The 13,430-nt window shown below is 47.4% G+C and overlaps 1 protein-coding gene and 1 long non-coding RNA gene across 3 annotated transcripts in view; one reads left to right on the top strand and one right to left on the bottom strand.

Annotated features, from left to right (window-relative positions):
* pla2g6 (phospholipase A2, group VI (cytosolic, calcium-independent)) overlaps nucleotides 1-13,430 on the top strand; it is a 56,712-nt gene that overhangs the window by 8,439 nt on the left and 34,843 nt on the right. For both annotated transcript variants that reach the window (XM_056280635.1, XM_056280633.1), the window contains exons 5-7: nucleotides 2,501-2,688; nucleotides 5,249-5,345; nucleotides 8,201-8,383. In XM_056280635.1, the coding sequence (XP_056136610.1) occupies nucleotides 2,501-2,688; nucleotides 5,249-5,345; nucleotides 8,201-8,383 (468 nt within the window). The remainder of the gene's footprint in view (nucleotides 1-2,500; nucleotides 2,689-5,248; nucleotides 5,346-8,200; nucleotides 8,384-13,430) is intronic.
* On the bottom strand, nucleotides 2,590-4,148 carry LOC130113117 (uncharacterized). The gene is made up of 3 exons (XR_008810267.1): nucleotides 4,136-4,148; nucleotides 2,842-2,941; nucleotides 2,590-2,663 (listed from the first exon to the last, which is right to left on the bottom strand). It is a non-coding gene; the product is annotated as an uncharacterized LOC130113117 (long non-coding RNA).

The raw sequence follows: 13,430 nt of genomic DNA, 5'->3' as shown, positions 1-13,430 counted from the left end.
AGCGCCTCCTCTGCTCGGTCAGGGGCACCTCTTCAGGGGGGAGGGGGAACTGGGGGGGGGGATAGCGTGATCCTCCCACGTGCTACGTCCCCCTGGTGAAACTCCTCACTGTCAGGTGAAAAGAAGCGGCTGGCGACTCCACATGTAACAGAGGAGGTATGTGGTAGTCTGCAGCCCTCCCCGGAGTGGCAGAGGGGGGTGGAGCAGAGGCTGGAACTGCTTGGAAAATAGGGCAATTGGCCAAGTACAATTGGGGCGAAAAAGGGAAAAATCCCAAAAAAGAAAAAAAAAGAAAAAAAAACCTTACCCCAGTTTTACTTGTCGGGCTCGTGTGTGAACGCGAGCCGGACGTCTCATAATCTGTAAAAGTTGCATCGGTAATTTGCCAACTCACAATCTGGAAACATGTGCAGAATCATCTACAGAACGACGACAGCGTTGTTAAATTTCCTTATTAAAAGGATTTATCTGCAGCTCGTACATGCAGCTGTACTGTGAGATTGGTTTTGAAACCAGTGAAACCAAGAGCAGTTTGAAAAGTGCCTGTCAGACTGGGTGACCTGGAAATGAGAGAGCTTCGTCCGGTTCGCTCAGAGGATGAACGCAGTGAGCGGCTGTGTGATGCAGTTCTACGGAAAAAGGAGAACGGTGAAAAAGATAAATGAGTAAATAGATGGAAGAATCACATAAGAGACACCAAAGTTTACAATATAAAGACGTCCTACATGGGTCCGCGGTGGCGTAGCGGTCTAAGCGTCGGCTTGGTGTCGATGCAGTTGCCCACTGGGGACTGGGGTTCGCGCCCCGGTCTCGTCAGATCCGACTATGGCCGGACTCGATGAAGCAGCAATCATTGGCAACGCTGTCTTCGGGAGGGGGGCGGAGTCGGCTTGTGTTCGTCATGTGAATGCGTCTCTGTGTGTATCGGAAAAACAGTGGTTCGGCTTGGATTCGCCTTGTCACGAAAGTGGGGAGGCGCTTTCCTTCGAGACTGCCGGCCGGAGAGATGCAGTTGGCGAACGCATGCAATACGAGGGTGGGTGTTTGAATTAAAATAGGGATCAATTGGCCACTAAATTGGGAGAAAAAAGGGAAAAATCAGAAATAAATTTAAGAAAAAAAAAATAAAGACGTCCTACACAAGCAGGGAGCGAGACAGAAGACTCGGTCATGTCATGTGTGACTAGATGTCATGCCACGTGTGACTAGTTGTCATGTCATGTGACTCGATGTCATGTCATGTGTGACTAGACGTCATATCATGTGACTAGATGTCATGTCATGTGTGACTAGACGTCATATCATGTGTGACTAGTTGTCATGTGATTAGTTGTCATATCATGTGTGAATAGATGTTATGTTGTGTGACTAGATGTCATGCCACGTGTGACTAGTTGTCATGTCATGTGACTAGATGTCCTGTCATGTGTGACTACTTGTCATGTCATGTGTGACTAGTTGTCATGTCATGTGTGACTACTTGTCATGTCATGTGTGACTAGTTGTCATGTCATGTGATTAGTTGTCATGTCATGTGTGAATAGATGTCATGTCATGTGTGACTAGTTGTCATTTCGTGTGACTAGTCATGTCATGTGTGACTACATGTCATGTCATGTGTGGCTAGTTGTCATTTCATGTGTGACTAGTTGTCATCATGTGACTAGATGTCATGTCATGTGTGACTAGTTGCCATGTCATGTATGACTAGTTGTCATGTGACTAGATGTCATGCCATGTGTGACTAGTTGTCATGTCATGTGTGACTAGTTGTCATGTGACTAGATGGCATGTCATGTGTTACTAGTTGTCATCATGTGACTAGATGTCATGTCATGTGTGACTAGATGTCATGTTATGTGTGAGTAGTTGTCTTGTCATGTGTGACTAGTTGTCATGTGACTAGATGTTATGTCATGTGTGACCACATGTCATGTGTGACTAGTTGTCATGTGTGACTAGACGTCATGTCATGTGTGACTAGTTGTCATGTCATGTGTGACTAGTTGTCATGTGACTAGATGTCATGTCATGTGTGACTAGTTGTCATGTCGTGTGGGACTAGTTGTCATCATGTGACTAGACGTCATGTCATGTGTGATTAGATGTCATGTTACGTGTGACTAGTTGTCATGTCATGTGTGACTAGTTGTCATGTCATGTGTGACTAGTTGTCATGTGACTAGATGGCATGTCATGTGTGACTAGTTGTCATCATGTGACTAGACGTCATGTCATGTGTGACTAGATGTCATGTCATGTGTGACTAGTTGTCATGTCATGTGACTAGATGCTACCTGTAAATCTTTGTGATGGGGAAAACCACTGCCAGTACTGGTAAAATCCTTTCAACAATCAAACATGGTTGAATTGGTTCATCTGGATACAACGTTTATTGACGGATATGTTTCATCACTCAACTAAGCGACCTCTTGTCACACCCCATATCCCCCCCCCATATCCCCCCTCACCCCCGCTGTCTCTCCATGCCACGCCCTAGGTCTTGTGTTCTCGTCTGTGTTCCGGGGTGAACGAGCTGAACAGTCGCGGGGAGACGCCCCTTCATGTCGCCTGCCGTCTGGGTCGAGTCGAGGTGGTCAATGCCCTGTTGGGGGGTGGGGCCAGGTGTGACATCATCGGCGCCAGCGGCTACCCCATCCATGCTGCCATGAAGTACAACGAGAAAAGGTGAGAGGGCAGACGGGGCCATATATTTGATAAATGGAGGCGCCTCCCCGACTTCTAGGTCAGCTCATACTGCCTCCTCCTCTGTGTGCCGGGTATCAGATGGAAGCAATTGAATAATAAGTACATTTTTTGCAGAGAGTTATTCTGACTCACCGGATGTGGACTGCTGAAATGAGTTTCCCATTTGGTGCTGACTATTTCGGTCCGTATTTGACTTCCTTTCCGCTCTTTGTGTTTTGCTGTTTTCAAAGTCCTGTCTCAACAACAATGAAAAGCACTCAAGCTGGCAAGCTACACTGATATTGCACAAAACTTTAGCAAGGATGCAGGTTGTGCAGTACGGCAGGGCCGCTCGCTTCATTAAGTTAAAAAACTTTTTTTTTTAGATTTCCTTCCACTTTTTCTCCCCATTTGTACTTGGCCACTTTACCCCACTCTTCCAAGTCATCCCGGCCACATGCCTCCTCCGATACATGTGGAGTCGCCAACCGCTTCTTGTCACCTGACAGTGAGGAGTTTCACCAGGGGGACGTAGCGCGTGGGAGGATCACGCTATTCCCCCCAGTCCCCCCCCCCCGAACAGACGCCCCGACCGACCAGAGGAGGCGCTAGTGCAGCGACCAGAACACATACACACACACCCGGCTTCCCACCCGCAGACACAGCCAGTTGTGCCTGTAGGGACGCCCGACCAAGCCGGAGGCAACACGGGAATTCGAACCGGCGATCTCCGTGTTGGTAGGCAACAGAATAGACCGCCACGCCACCCGGACGCCTAAGTGGACTCTTTTTAAAGTTATTAAATTAATATGGTTGGAAAATATATTATCGTAGTGGTCTATTCCGTTGCCTAGCAACACGGGGATCGCCGGTTCGAATCCCCGTGTTACCTCCAGCCTGGTCGGGCGTCCCTACAGACACAATTGGCCGTGTCTGCGGGCCACCAAACGGAGCCAAAACTTAGACGTGGACAAAGACACTGCGTGGACGGTACTGAGTGAGGCCCCGCAAGTGTGAATTCACGCCACCATCTTCCGACATCGGCAATGGAAAGAACTGGAGTTGGTCCCCGGGCGCTGCAGCTGCCCACTGCTGCTATACATAGGATGGGTTAGATGCAGAGGACACATCTCACTGTCACCCAACAGCTGTACAATGACAAAATCAAAATGACTTCCTTCCTTCTTTCTCTCGTCTTTCTTTCTTCTAGGAAGGGGCTATCAAATGCTCAAAAGCAGACATCCTCTTAATTTGTTATTCAAACATCAGCTTTTTTGTTTTTCATTCAAAGAAAGGAAAAGGTTAAACGCTGGCATGTTATCGACAGAAGAGATGTTTCAAAATGAGTCATCCACCTTTTTGAAAGAAAAAAATAACCTTCTATTAAATTATTAATCTCAACATCAAAACAAGGTGCGTTCGTTCTCAAAGCCAACGGAGAGCTCACCGCTTTCTGTGTGGGAAGATGGCGGCGCGACTTCACGTTCGCAGTGGCCTCACCCAGGACCGTAGTGTCTTTGTCCACGTCTGCGTCTTAAGCTTTTGTCTTCGTTTGTTGGCTGGGAGAGCTGGCGCTGGATCGGCTGGGAGAGCTTGGTCTGCTGTGCCGTGGGCCCAGGGGCCGCGGTCTTGCCCGAAGCTGCACCCAAGGAATTCACAACGAGGGCGGTCTAACAGGACACGGAAGCGGGACAGGCTAAGCTAACTGCTAGCCCATGCAGACCAGCAGTTCTGATAACACCGAGGGCGGTCTGGCGTTGACTGGTGTGTTTGATGTCGTCGTGTGGACTGTGGGGAGTCGTGTCGAAGGTGTCTGGCAGGGAGAGCTGGCGCTGGACCGGCTGGGAGGACTTGGTGAGCTTCATCCAGTTGCCACAGGGACCACGGCCCTGCCTGGAGCTGCGCCCGAGGAGGAGACACAGAGGGCGGTCTGACAGGACGTGTAATCGGGGCAGGCTAGGCTAACTGCGAGCCCATGCAGACCAGCGGTTCCGACATTCATCCTGGCCGGCGTGTCTTCCCTTGGACAGTGATTTCTCTTTGTTTAGTTTGGCTATATGTGTTAGTTTGAATATGTGTGTTCTTGTAGCTCTTAAATGTGTTTTTGTCTGTATGTTGCACTGCTGTGGGCTGAGGGAAATGGCATTTCGTTTCATATCATGTGTGCAAGTACACGAGGGGCCCTGTGATGGCCTGGCGGCCTGTCCAGGGTGTCTCCCTGCCTGCCGCCCAATAACTGCTGGGATAGACTCCAGCATCCCCATGACCCAGAGAGCAGGATAAGCGGTTCGGATAATGGATGGATGGAAGTACATGAGGTGAAATGACAAAGTGTTCCTGATTCCCGGGCTGTTGTCTCTTGTTGAAAACAATCTTAGTTTCCTGGATCATCAAGCGATATCAAATGATTACGGACAAGGATTTGTATCGCTGCGGTTTTTGTTGTTGTTGCTTTGTTTGTTTTTTACCTGAGTTGAATAGTAACTTTGAAAACTGAACCGCGAACCAGCTGAACTGTCAAACGTGACGAGCTCTGTTTGTCATTATGTTCCTCTGTCAGCTGCACAGAGGCCATCCTCACGGCGGACCCGGGCCAGCTGCAGGCCGAGGACCCGGTCTATGGGGGAACGCCGCTACACTGGTCCAAAACTGCCGAGGTGAGGAAAAGTTCACTGGGCGTGGATGCAAACATCTAGACTGAGTCATTCTTAGTCACCGATGTGTATCAAGGAAAGTATTCTCACTTTGGATGGATTCCATGTCCATGCAGTTTTCTTTAGCTTTGTGAATCTGTACTGCCGTGTCTTTTCTTCATCTTATTTTTATCACCATTCTTGTAAAGGTCCCATGTAACGGCATTCAGGATGTGATATATATATATATATATATATATATATATATGACATATATATGATTTTGTGATGGGAGGCAGATTGATTTGACTGATGGCTGGGCCGTTTTAGATGAATGTGGACATTGGGGATGTGCCGATACCACTTTTTTTCAGACCAAGAACAAATACTTACATTTGGGTACTCGCCAATACCGAGTCGATATCTCATTCATGAGTGAGGGTAGGATGGAGAGGGAGATTGACAGGCGGATTGGTGCAGCATCAGCAGTGATGCGGACGTTGTACCGGACCGTTGTGGTGAAGAGGGAGCTGAGCCGGAAGGCAAAGCTCTCAATTTACCAGTCAGTCTTAGTTCCAACCCTCACCTATGGTCATGAGCTTTGGGTAGTGACCGAAAGGGTGAGATCGTGGATACAAGTGGCTGAAATGAGTTTCCTCCGTAGGGTGTCTGGGCTCAGCCTTAGAGACAGGGTGAGGAGCTCGGAGTAGAGCCGCTGCTCCTTTGCGTCGAAAGGAGCCAGTTGAGGTGGTTCAGGCATCTGATTAGGACTCCTCCTGGGCACCTTCCTTTGGAGGTTTACCGGGCATGGCCAACTGGGAGGAGACCCCGGGGTACACCCAGAACTCGCTGGAGGGACTACATGTCCAGCCCGGAAACGCCTTGGGATCCCCCAGGAGGAGTTGGAGGGTGTTGCTGGGGAGAGGGTTGTCTGAAGTGCCCTACTTAGCTTGCTGCCACCGCGACCAGACCCTGGAAAAACAGCTGAAGATGAATGAATGAATGAATGAAAGAACGATCCTGAGTACCGATATGAGTACTTAATAATACCGTAACAGTTCTAACAATGACTTTGAAAACATCTTTTATTTTATTTTCATCAGCTGTTCCTCACTTTCTTACTGTAACAAATTAAATATATGACATGATATCTGGTGGCGCAGTGGTTAGCATGGTCACCTCACAGCAAGAAGGTCTGGGATTCTCGCAGTGATTGACACTATAGCTATGATGCTGATAGCTATGATACTGCGTGTGTTACAGTACTAGCTAACTAGCTAACTCCTACTGTGTTCAGGTAGTAGGAGTTAAGAGTTAGCTAGCTAGCTGCTACCTAGCTGTGGTACTAGCAGTTAGCTAGCTAATGTCTACTGTGTTCAGGTAGTAGGAGTTAAGCGTTAGCTAGCTAGCTGCTACCTAGCTGTGGTAGTAGGAGCTAGCTAGCCACCTTTCTTTTGGAAGAAATTACTCAACAGTTGTGTTCCCTCATCTTGCCTTCTCTCCCTTTCCTTTCCTTGTTTTCTTTTCTTTTCTGGAACCCAGATTTTGCTTTTCTTTGGGAAAGACACAACTCTGTGCTTGTGTCAGCAGTCACTCGCGACAGGACTAGATGAGCTGCATTGAGAGATGCTCGTGAGGGGCGGACTAAACCATTTTGCACCTTTTGTAAGGGGTGAGAGGGGCCTCAGAGAGGGGTGAGAGGGGCCCCAGAGAGCCTCCGCTATTTTCTTTAAGTCCCTCAACCGATGTATTGAGCCAGTTTTAACTGGAGTTATGACACTAATTAGTTAGAAATAAACATTTTCAAACCAAAACAAACTTTTAATTCCAGGCTTCCTGAGCACCCCCCCGGCCTCCCCCCCCCCCCACGACGATGCTGCTGTGGATGTCTCCTGGTCACCGCACTAGCGCCTCCTCTGGTTGGCCGGGGTGCCTGTTCGGGGCGGGGGGACTGGGGGGAATAGCGTGATCTTCCCATGCGCTACGTCTGCCTGGTGAAACTCCTCACTGTCAGGTGAAAAGAAGCGGCTGGTGACTCCACATGTATCGGAGGAGGCATGTGGTAGTCTGCAGCCCTCCCCGGGTCGGCAGAGGGGGGTGGAGCAGTGACCAGGACGGCTCGCAAGAGTGGGATAAGTACAATTGGGGAGAAAAATACAGCTGGCACGCAACTGCACACAACACAGACCCAGTTGGCATAGCAGGTAAACGAAGCCGCTCCGCCGCCTCCACACGATGTGCCGCATCCATGCCTCCTGCACTCATCCAAGTTACACCCGCTTGTAACTTTGTCATGTCTTGCTCTGTTTGGACAAACAACACGTCGTGTTCGTCTGCTTCTCAACCATCGCTCCCAATCGTCTATCTGGCTCCATGTCCTCCTCTTCCCGTAGAAATGGCGAGAAAACAGACCGCTCACTTTTTACACTTTCAGCAGGAACTGTCTAGTTGGGTATCGGGTGCGGTTCTATCGGAGTAGTTTTATGAGTACATGAGGACAGTATCGAACCGATATCCAGTACTGGTATTGGTATCGGTGCATCCCTAGTGGACATTAAAATGCCTTTGACTAGTTTCATTCATTCCTTCATTGGACATTTTTGTTAGTGCACGCCCACAAGTGCAGGATGACGCTTCTAAAAGATATTGTCGTTGAAAGAGAAAAACCCTTAGTCTTATAAGCACAAGTAATGTTTTCGTGATGTTCTAGAACATGGTGTTAAGAAGATGTGAAGATGAAAGATTGATTCTTGTTACATCATTTATTTGAGGGGACCATAGAAAATTGAGCTGTAAACTATTCATTGTGGAAAACCAGATTTAATGTAGATGTGAACCCAATACAATCTTCGCTCTCTCGCTCTCTCTCTCTTTACCAGATGTGCCGTTTGCTGCTGGAGCGTGGCTGTGCGGTGAACTACCTCAGTAAGACGGGGGAGAGTGCCCTCCACATCCTGACCAAGAGGGGGCGCTTTGAGGCAGCCATGGTGCTGCTCACCCATGGAGGGGACGCCAACCTTAGGGGCCAGGATGGCAACACTGCACTGCACTTGGCCATGAAGGTGCGTACATGTGTGCGACTATGTGTTTGTGTGTGTGCGAGATATTAAATCTCACCGTGCTGTTTTCCATAAAGTCGACCGACCAGGCGTAAAACTGCAATTCCCCGTTCATGTGGGCAAAGGAGTAGATGGATTTTGAAACCTTAAACCTTAACGGAATTTAGAGTTAGCGCGACATGCTGTATGCCTGTGTTATGAAAATCATATCTTAATATTTCTTCATGAAAGGTTTGTATCCAAAAGTGCTATATGTCCATTTCATTTATATCATCCTTATTGTATAATGGCCTCTTAATATCCACAAGACACGAGGGGGGGGGGGCTTGTAGATATTCAAGGGTGGGTTTTGTAATAAACTTTATTTACATCGCACCTCTCTGAACAGCGTTACAAGGTGCCTTACACAACAGGATAAAGTAATGCACATAGTCGGGATAAAGCAACAAAATACAATAAAAATATAGAAGAAATGCTAGGTCTAAACAATACAAAAAAAATTAATACAAGTGAATACAACTTGGGCAACAATGGATTTATTATAAAAAAGCCTTCCTGTAAAAGTAAGTTTTTAGAAGTGATTTAAAAGAAGGCAGTGAGTTTGCTAGCCTTATTTCCTCAGGTAGGGAGTTCCTGTGGGACTCCACAGAAAATGTCCGGTCTCCTTTAGTAATAAGGCTGGCTGAGGGGACAGTTAAAAACGACCTGCCTGAGGAGCGCAGGCAGTGACAAGGCCCATGGGGTGTGAGTAAATCAGTGATATATGTAGGAATGAGGACATGTAGGGCCTTAAAAGTAATTAGTAAAAGTTTAAAATCAATCCTATACCTAACAGGTAGCCAGTGAAGCATTGCAAGAATGGGAGTGATGTGTTCATGGCTCTTGGAAATTGTTAAAAGTCTGGCAGCTGAGTTTTGGATGACGTGGAGGCGGGAGATCATCTTTTGACTTGAGCCCTGAATACGGGGAGTTACAATAAATCCAGATGTGATGAGATGAATGCATGGATGACTTTTTCAAGGTCCGTTTGAGATAGAAATGTTTTAACTTTTATGATGTTCCTAATTTGGAGAAAGAAAGACCACTACCTTGGTGATTGGCGTGTCAAAACGGAGCTTGGCGTAAGAACAAAAAAAGGCACCCAAATTGCAGCCAGAGTGCTTAACATTGGAGGATAGGTTCCTTAGACTCTTTTCCAGGTCGCCAGTTAGGTTAGGGGGGCTGAATAAAAGGACCTCGGTTTTGGACTCATTGAGCCAGAGGAAGTTTTGTAACATCCAGCACTTAATATCACAGAGACAAGCCATAACACAAGATCGTGTGTGTCATTACTAGTAAGTGGGACATAAAGCTGGGTGTTGTCCGCATAACAGTAAAAATTAATATTATGATGATGGATGATCTGACCCAGGGGGAGCATGTAAATGGAAAATGATAATGGACCAAGAATTGACCCCTGGGGGACACCACATGCGAGGGGGGCTGGGGATGAGGAGAATTCTCCCATTATAACAGAGAAACATCTGTCAGATGGGTAGGATTGGAACCAGGCAAGAGAAGTGATGCCAGCATAGTTTTCCAGGCGATCTGAAAGGATGTCGTGGTCGACCAAATCAAAAGCAGAACTCAGGTCAAGTAGAATTAAAATTGAGCAAGCACCAGAGTCGGTGGTGAGCAATAAGTCGTTGGTAACTTTAATGAGAGCCGTTTCTGTGCAGTGGTGGATACGAAATCCCGATTGAAATTGCTCGAAAATACTACAACTATTCATGTGTGTGATTAGTTGACGAGCAACAGAGTTTTCTAAGATTTTAGATTAAAAAGGTCGATTTGAAACTGGTCTAAAATTGCTTAAAACAAGAGGGTCGAGAGTAGGCTTCTCTAGGAGAGGTCGGACTATTGCATGTTTAAAACTAGATGGAAACAAACTGGTAGACAGTGAGCAGTTGATAATGCAGAGAATTTTTGCGGGCCAACAGTGGGAACTACCTCGTTCAGAAATCTAGTGGGGACGGTGTCTATTTGACAGGTGGAAGAGTTCAAATGGGAGACTAACTCTTCTAAGTCTAATAGAGAAATTTGCCTAAAGCGAGTCAGACTGGCGGAGGGTTCAGTGCAAGTGGGGAGATTGTTCATCACCGGTGTAATGTGGGGCCTAATGTCATCTATTTTCTTAATAAAGTGGTGGAGAAACTGCTTGCATTTTTCAGCAAATTCATCCAATGGTTGGCCTGGGGGGGGGGTCTAACCGCTGAAATAAAACCCTGGAGTTGTGGCAGCTACCAGCAATTAAATCAGAAAAGTAGAGATGCCTTGCTTCCTTAACTGCTTTCTGATAAGCCAGCATCTAACTTTTCCAGTCTTATCAAGAGATGCCCTGAGTTTGTCCTTCTTCCATTTTCTCTTGGCTTTCTTACACTGCCTCTTTAAATCCCTTGTGTGGTCATTAAGCCAGGGGAGGGTGTTATGTTTGACACGTTTAACTTTGATTGGAGCAATTCCATCATGGATCATCCGACAGATATCGTTGAAATTATGCAGTAAATCATTTACAGAGAGCTCCTTCTGGTTAAGGGTATTACTAGCCGGAGCCAGTAAAAACTTGTTTTCTAAAACTACTAGCTGACTTGGAATTAAAAGACTGCGAGTGGATACAGGTAGATTGTTTGTGAGCAGGAGCAGGGTGTGAAAAATCACAGCTTTGTGATCAGAGACATTAAAATCTAGCAGTTCAATATTATAAAGAGAAACCTTATAAGACAACACCGGATCAGGAGTATGAGTTGGCTCCTTAACAGGTTGTTCAAGAGCCAAAGATGTTAATAAAATCAGTGACAAGAACAAGACATGGAAGGGCAGCAAACATGTATATTAAAATCACCAGGGATAAGAACTCGGTCATATTTGCCCATAATAAAAGAAAGAAGTTCGGAAATTTCTTGAATAAAACTAGTGTTAGTCTTAGGTGGGCTAGAGATTAAAATTCAGAGTGTCAGATGGTGGCCATGAAAATCCAGAGATTCGTCGTCCGCGGTGGCGTAGCGGTCTAAGCATCGGCTTGGTGTCGATGCAGTTGCCCACTGGGGACTGGGGTTCGCGCCCCGGTCTCGTCAGATCCGACTATGGCCGGACTCGAGGAAGCAGCGATCATTGGCAACGCTGTCTTCGGGAGGGGGGCGGAGTCGGCTGGTGTTCGTCATGTGAATGCGTCTCTGTGTGTGTCGGAAAAACAGTGGTTCGGCTTGGATTCGCCTTGTCACGAAAGTGGGGAGGCGCTTTCCTTCGAGACTGCCGGCCGGAGAGATGCAGTTGGCGAACGCATGCAATACGAGGGTGGGTGTTTGAATTAAAATAGGGATCAATTGGCCACTAAATTGGGAGAAAAAAGGGAAAAATCAGAAATAAATTTATAAAAAAAAAAAAGAAAATCCAGAGATTCAAAAGAAGAAAAAGTGTTAAGAGAGACAGGGGAGCATTCGTAATTATTAAAAATGGCAGCTACCCTGTAGCGGTCTATTCCATTGCCTGCCAACATGGGAATCACCAGTTCGAAACCCCGTGTTATCTGCGGCTTGGTCGGCCGTCCCTACAGACACAATTTGCCATGTCTGCAGGTGGGAAGCTGGATGTGGGTATGTGTCCTGGTCGCTACACTAGCACCTGCTCTGGTCGGTCAGGACACCTGTTCAGGGGGGGGGGGATAACGTGATCCTCCCACATGCTACGTCCCCCTGGTGAAACTCCTCAATGTCAGGTGAAAAGAAGCAGCTGGCGACTCCACATCTATCGAAGGAGGCATGTGGTAGTCTGCAGCTCTCCCCGGATCAGCAGAGGGGGTGGAGCAGCGACCAGGAAGGCTCAGAAGAGTGGCCAGATACAACTGGGGAGAAGAAAAAGGGGGGGGTGACAGCTACCCCACCTCCATGGCCGGACAGCTTTGGTTGATTAAAACAGGAGTAATTGGGGGGGACATGCATCAGTTAGCGGGATAGGGTATACAGGGCTTAACCAGGACTCGGTAATGAATAAAAAAAAATCAATATTATTGGTCGTGATAAAATCTTGGCATAAAAAAGACTTGTTAGCAGGGGACCTTGCGTTCAGCAAACAAAACATAGCAGCAATCGTTTCAACAGTAGATGCAGTCAAAGGGTGTAATTGCTGTTGAGTAGAAGATATACCTGGTTTTGTTGTTGGAGTGGGTGGAATGGAAACCAAATTTGCTCTTGTTGTAGGTTTAGTCAGGTAATCCTAGTACTTGGGGTCAGCTGTCCAAAGTAACGGGGAGTGTAGTAGAGAGGTGAAGAAGAGAGTGCAGGCAGGGTGGAGTGGGTGGAGAAGAGTGTCAGGAGTGATGTGTGACAGAAGGGTACCAGCAAGAGTTAAAGGGAAGGTTAACAAGATGGTAGTGAGACCAGCTATGTTATATGGTTTGGAGACAGTGGCACTGATGAAAAGACAGGAGGTGGAGCTGGAGGTGGCAGAGATGAAGATGATAAGATTTTCACTGGGAGTGATGAAGAAGGACAGGATTAGGAACGAGTATATTAGAGGGACAGCTCAGGTTGGACGGTTTGGAGACAAAGCAAGAGAGGCAAGATTGAGATGGTTTGGACATGTGTGGAGGAGAGATGCTGGGTATACTGGGAGAAGGATGCTGAATATGGAGCTGCCAGGGAAGAGGAGAGGAGGAAGGCCAAAGAGGAGGTTTATGGATGTGGTGAGGGAGGACATGCAGGTGGCTGGTGTGACAGAGGAAGACGCAGAAGACAGGTAGAAATGGAAATGGATGATCCGCTGTGGCGCCCCCTAACGGGAGCTGCCAAAAGTAGTAGTAGTAGTAGTAGTAGTAAGGTAATCCTAGTGGGAATAGGAATATTGCTGATGGAAGAGTGCTCAGCAGGACCCAAGGAGAGACGCTGTATGGGGAAAACTCCTTTCGAGAGGGTCAATGACAGGTGAGGCCAGCAGAGGGAGCCAGCAGGTGAAACGGTACCATCGAGTGCCACTACAGGCGGAAGCGGAGATGGGATGAAGCAGTCAGTCATGT

Source organism: Lampris incognitus, chromosome 5, assembly GCF_029633865.1.
Source record: "Lampris incognitus isolate fLamInc1 chromosome 5, fLamInc1.hap2, whole genome shotgun sequence".
Lineage (NCBI taxonomy): Eukaryota > Metazoa > Chordata > Actinopteri > Lampriformes > Lampridae > Lampris > Lampris incognitus.
The sequence above is the reverse complement of the archived record's forward strand: the minus strand, read 5'-3'. Positions and strand labels throughout refer to the sequence as shown.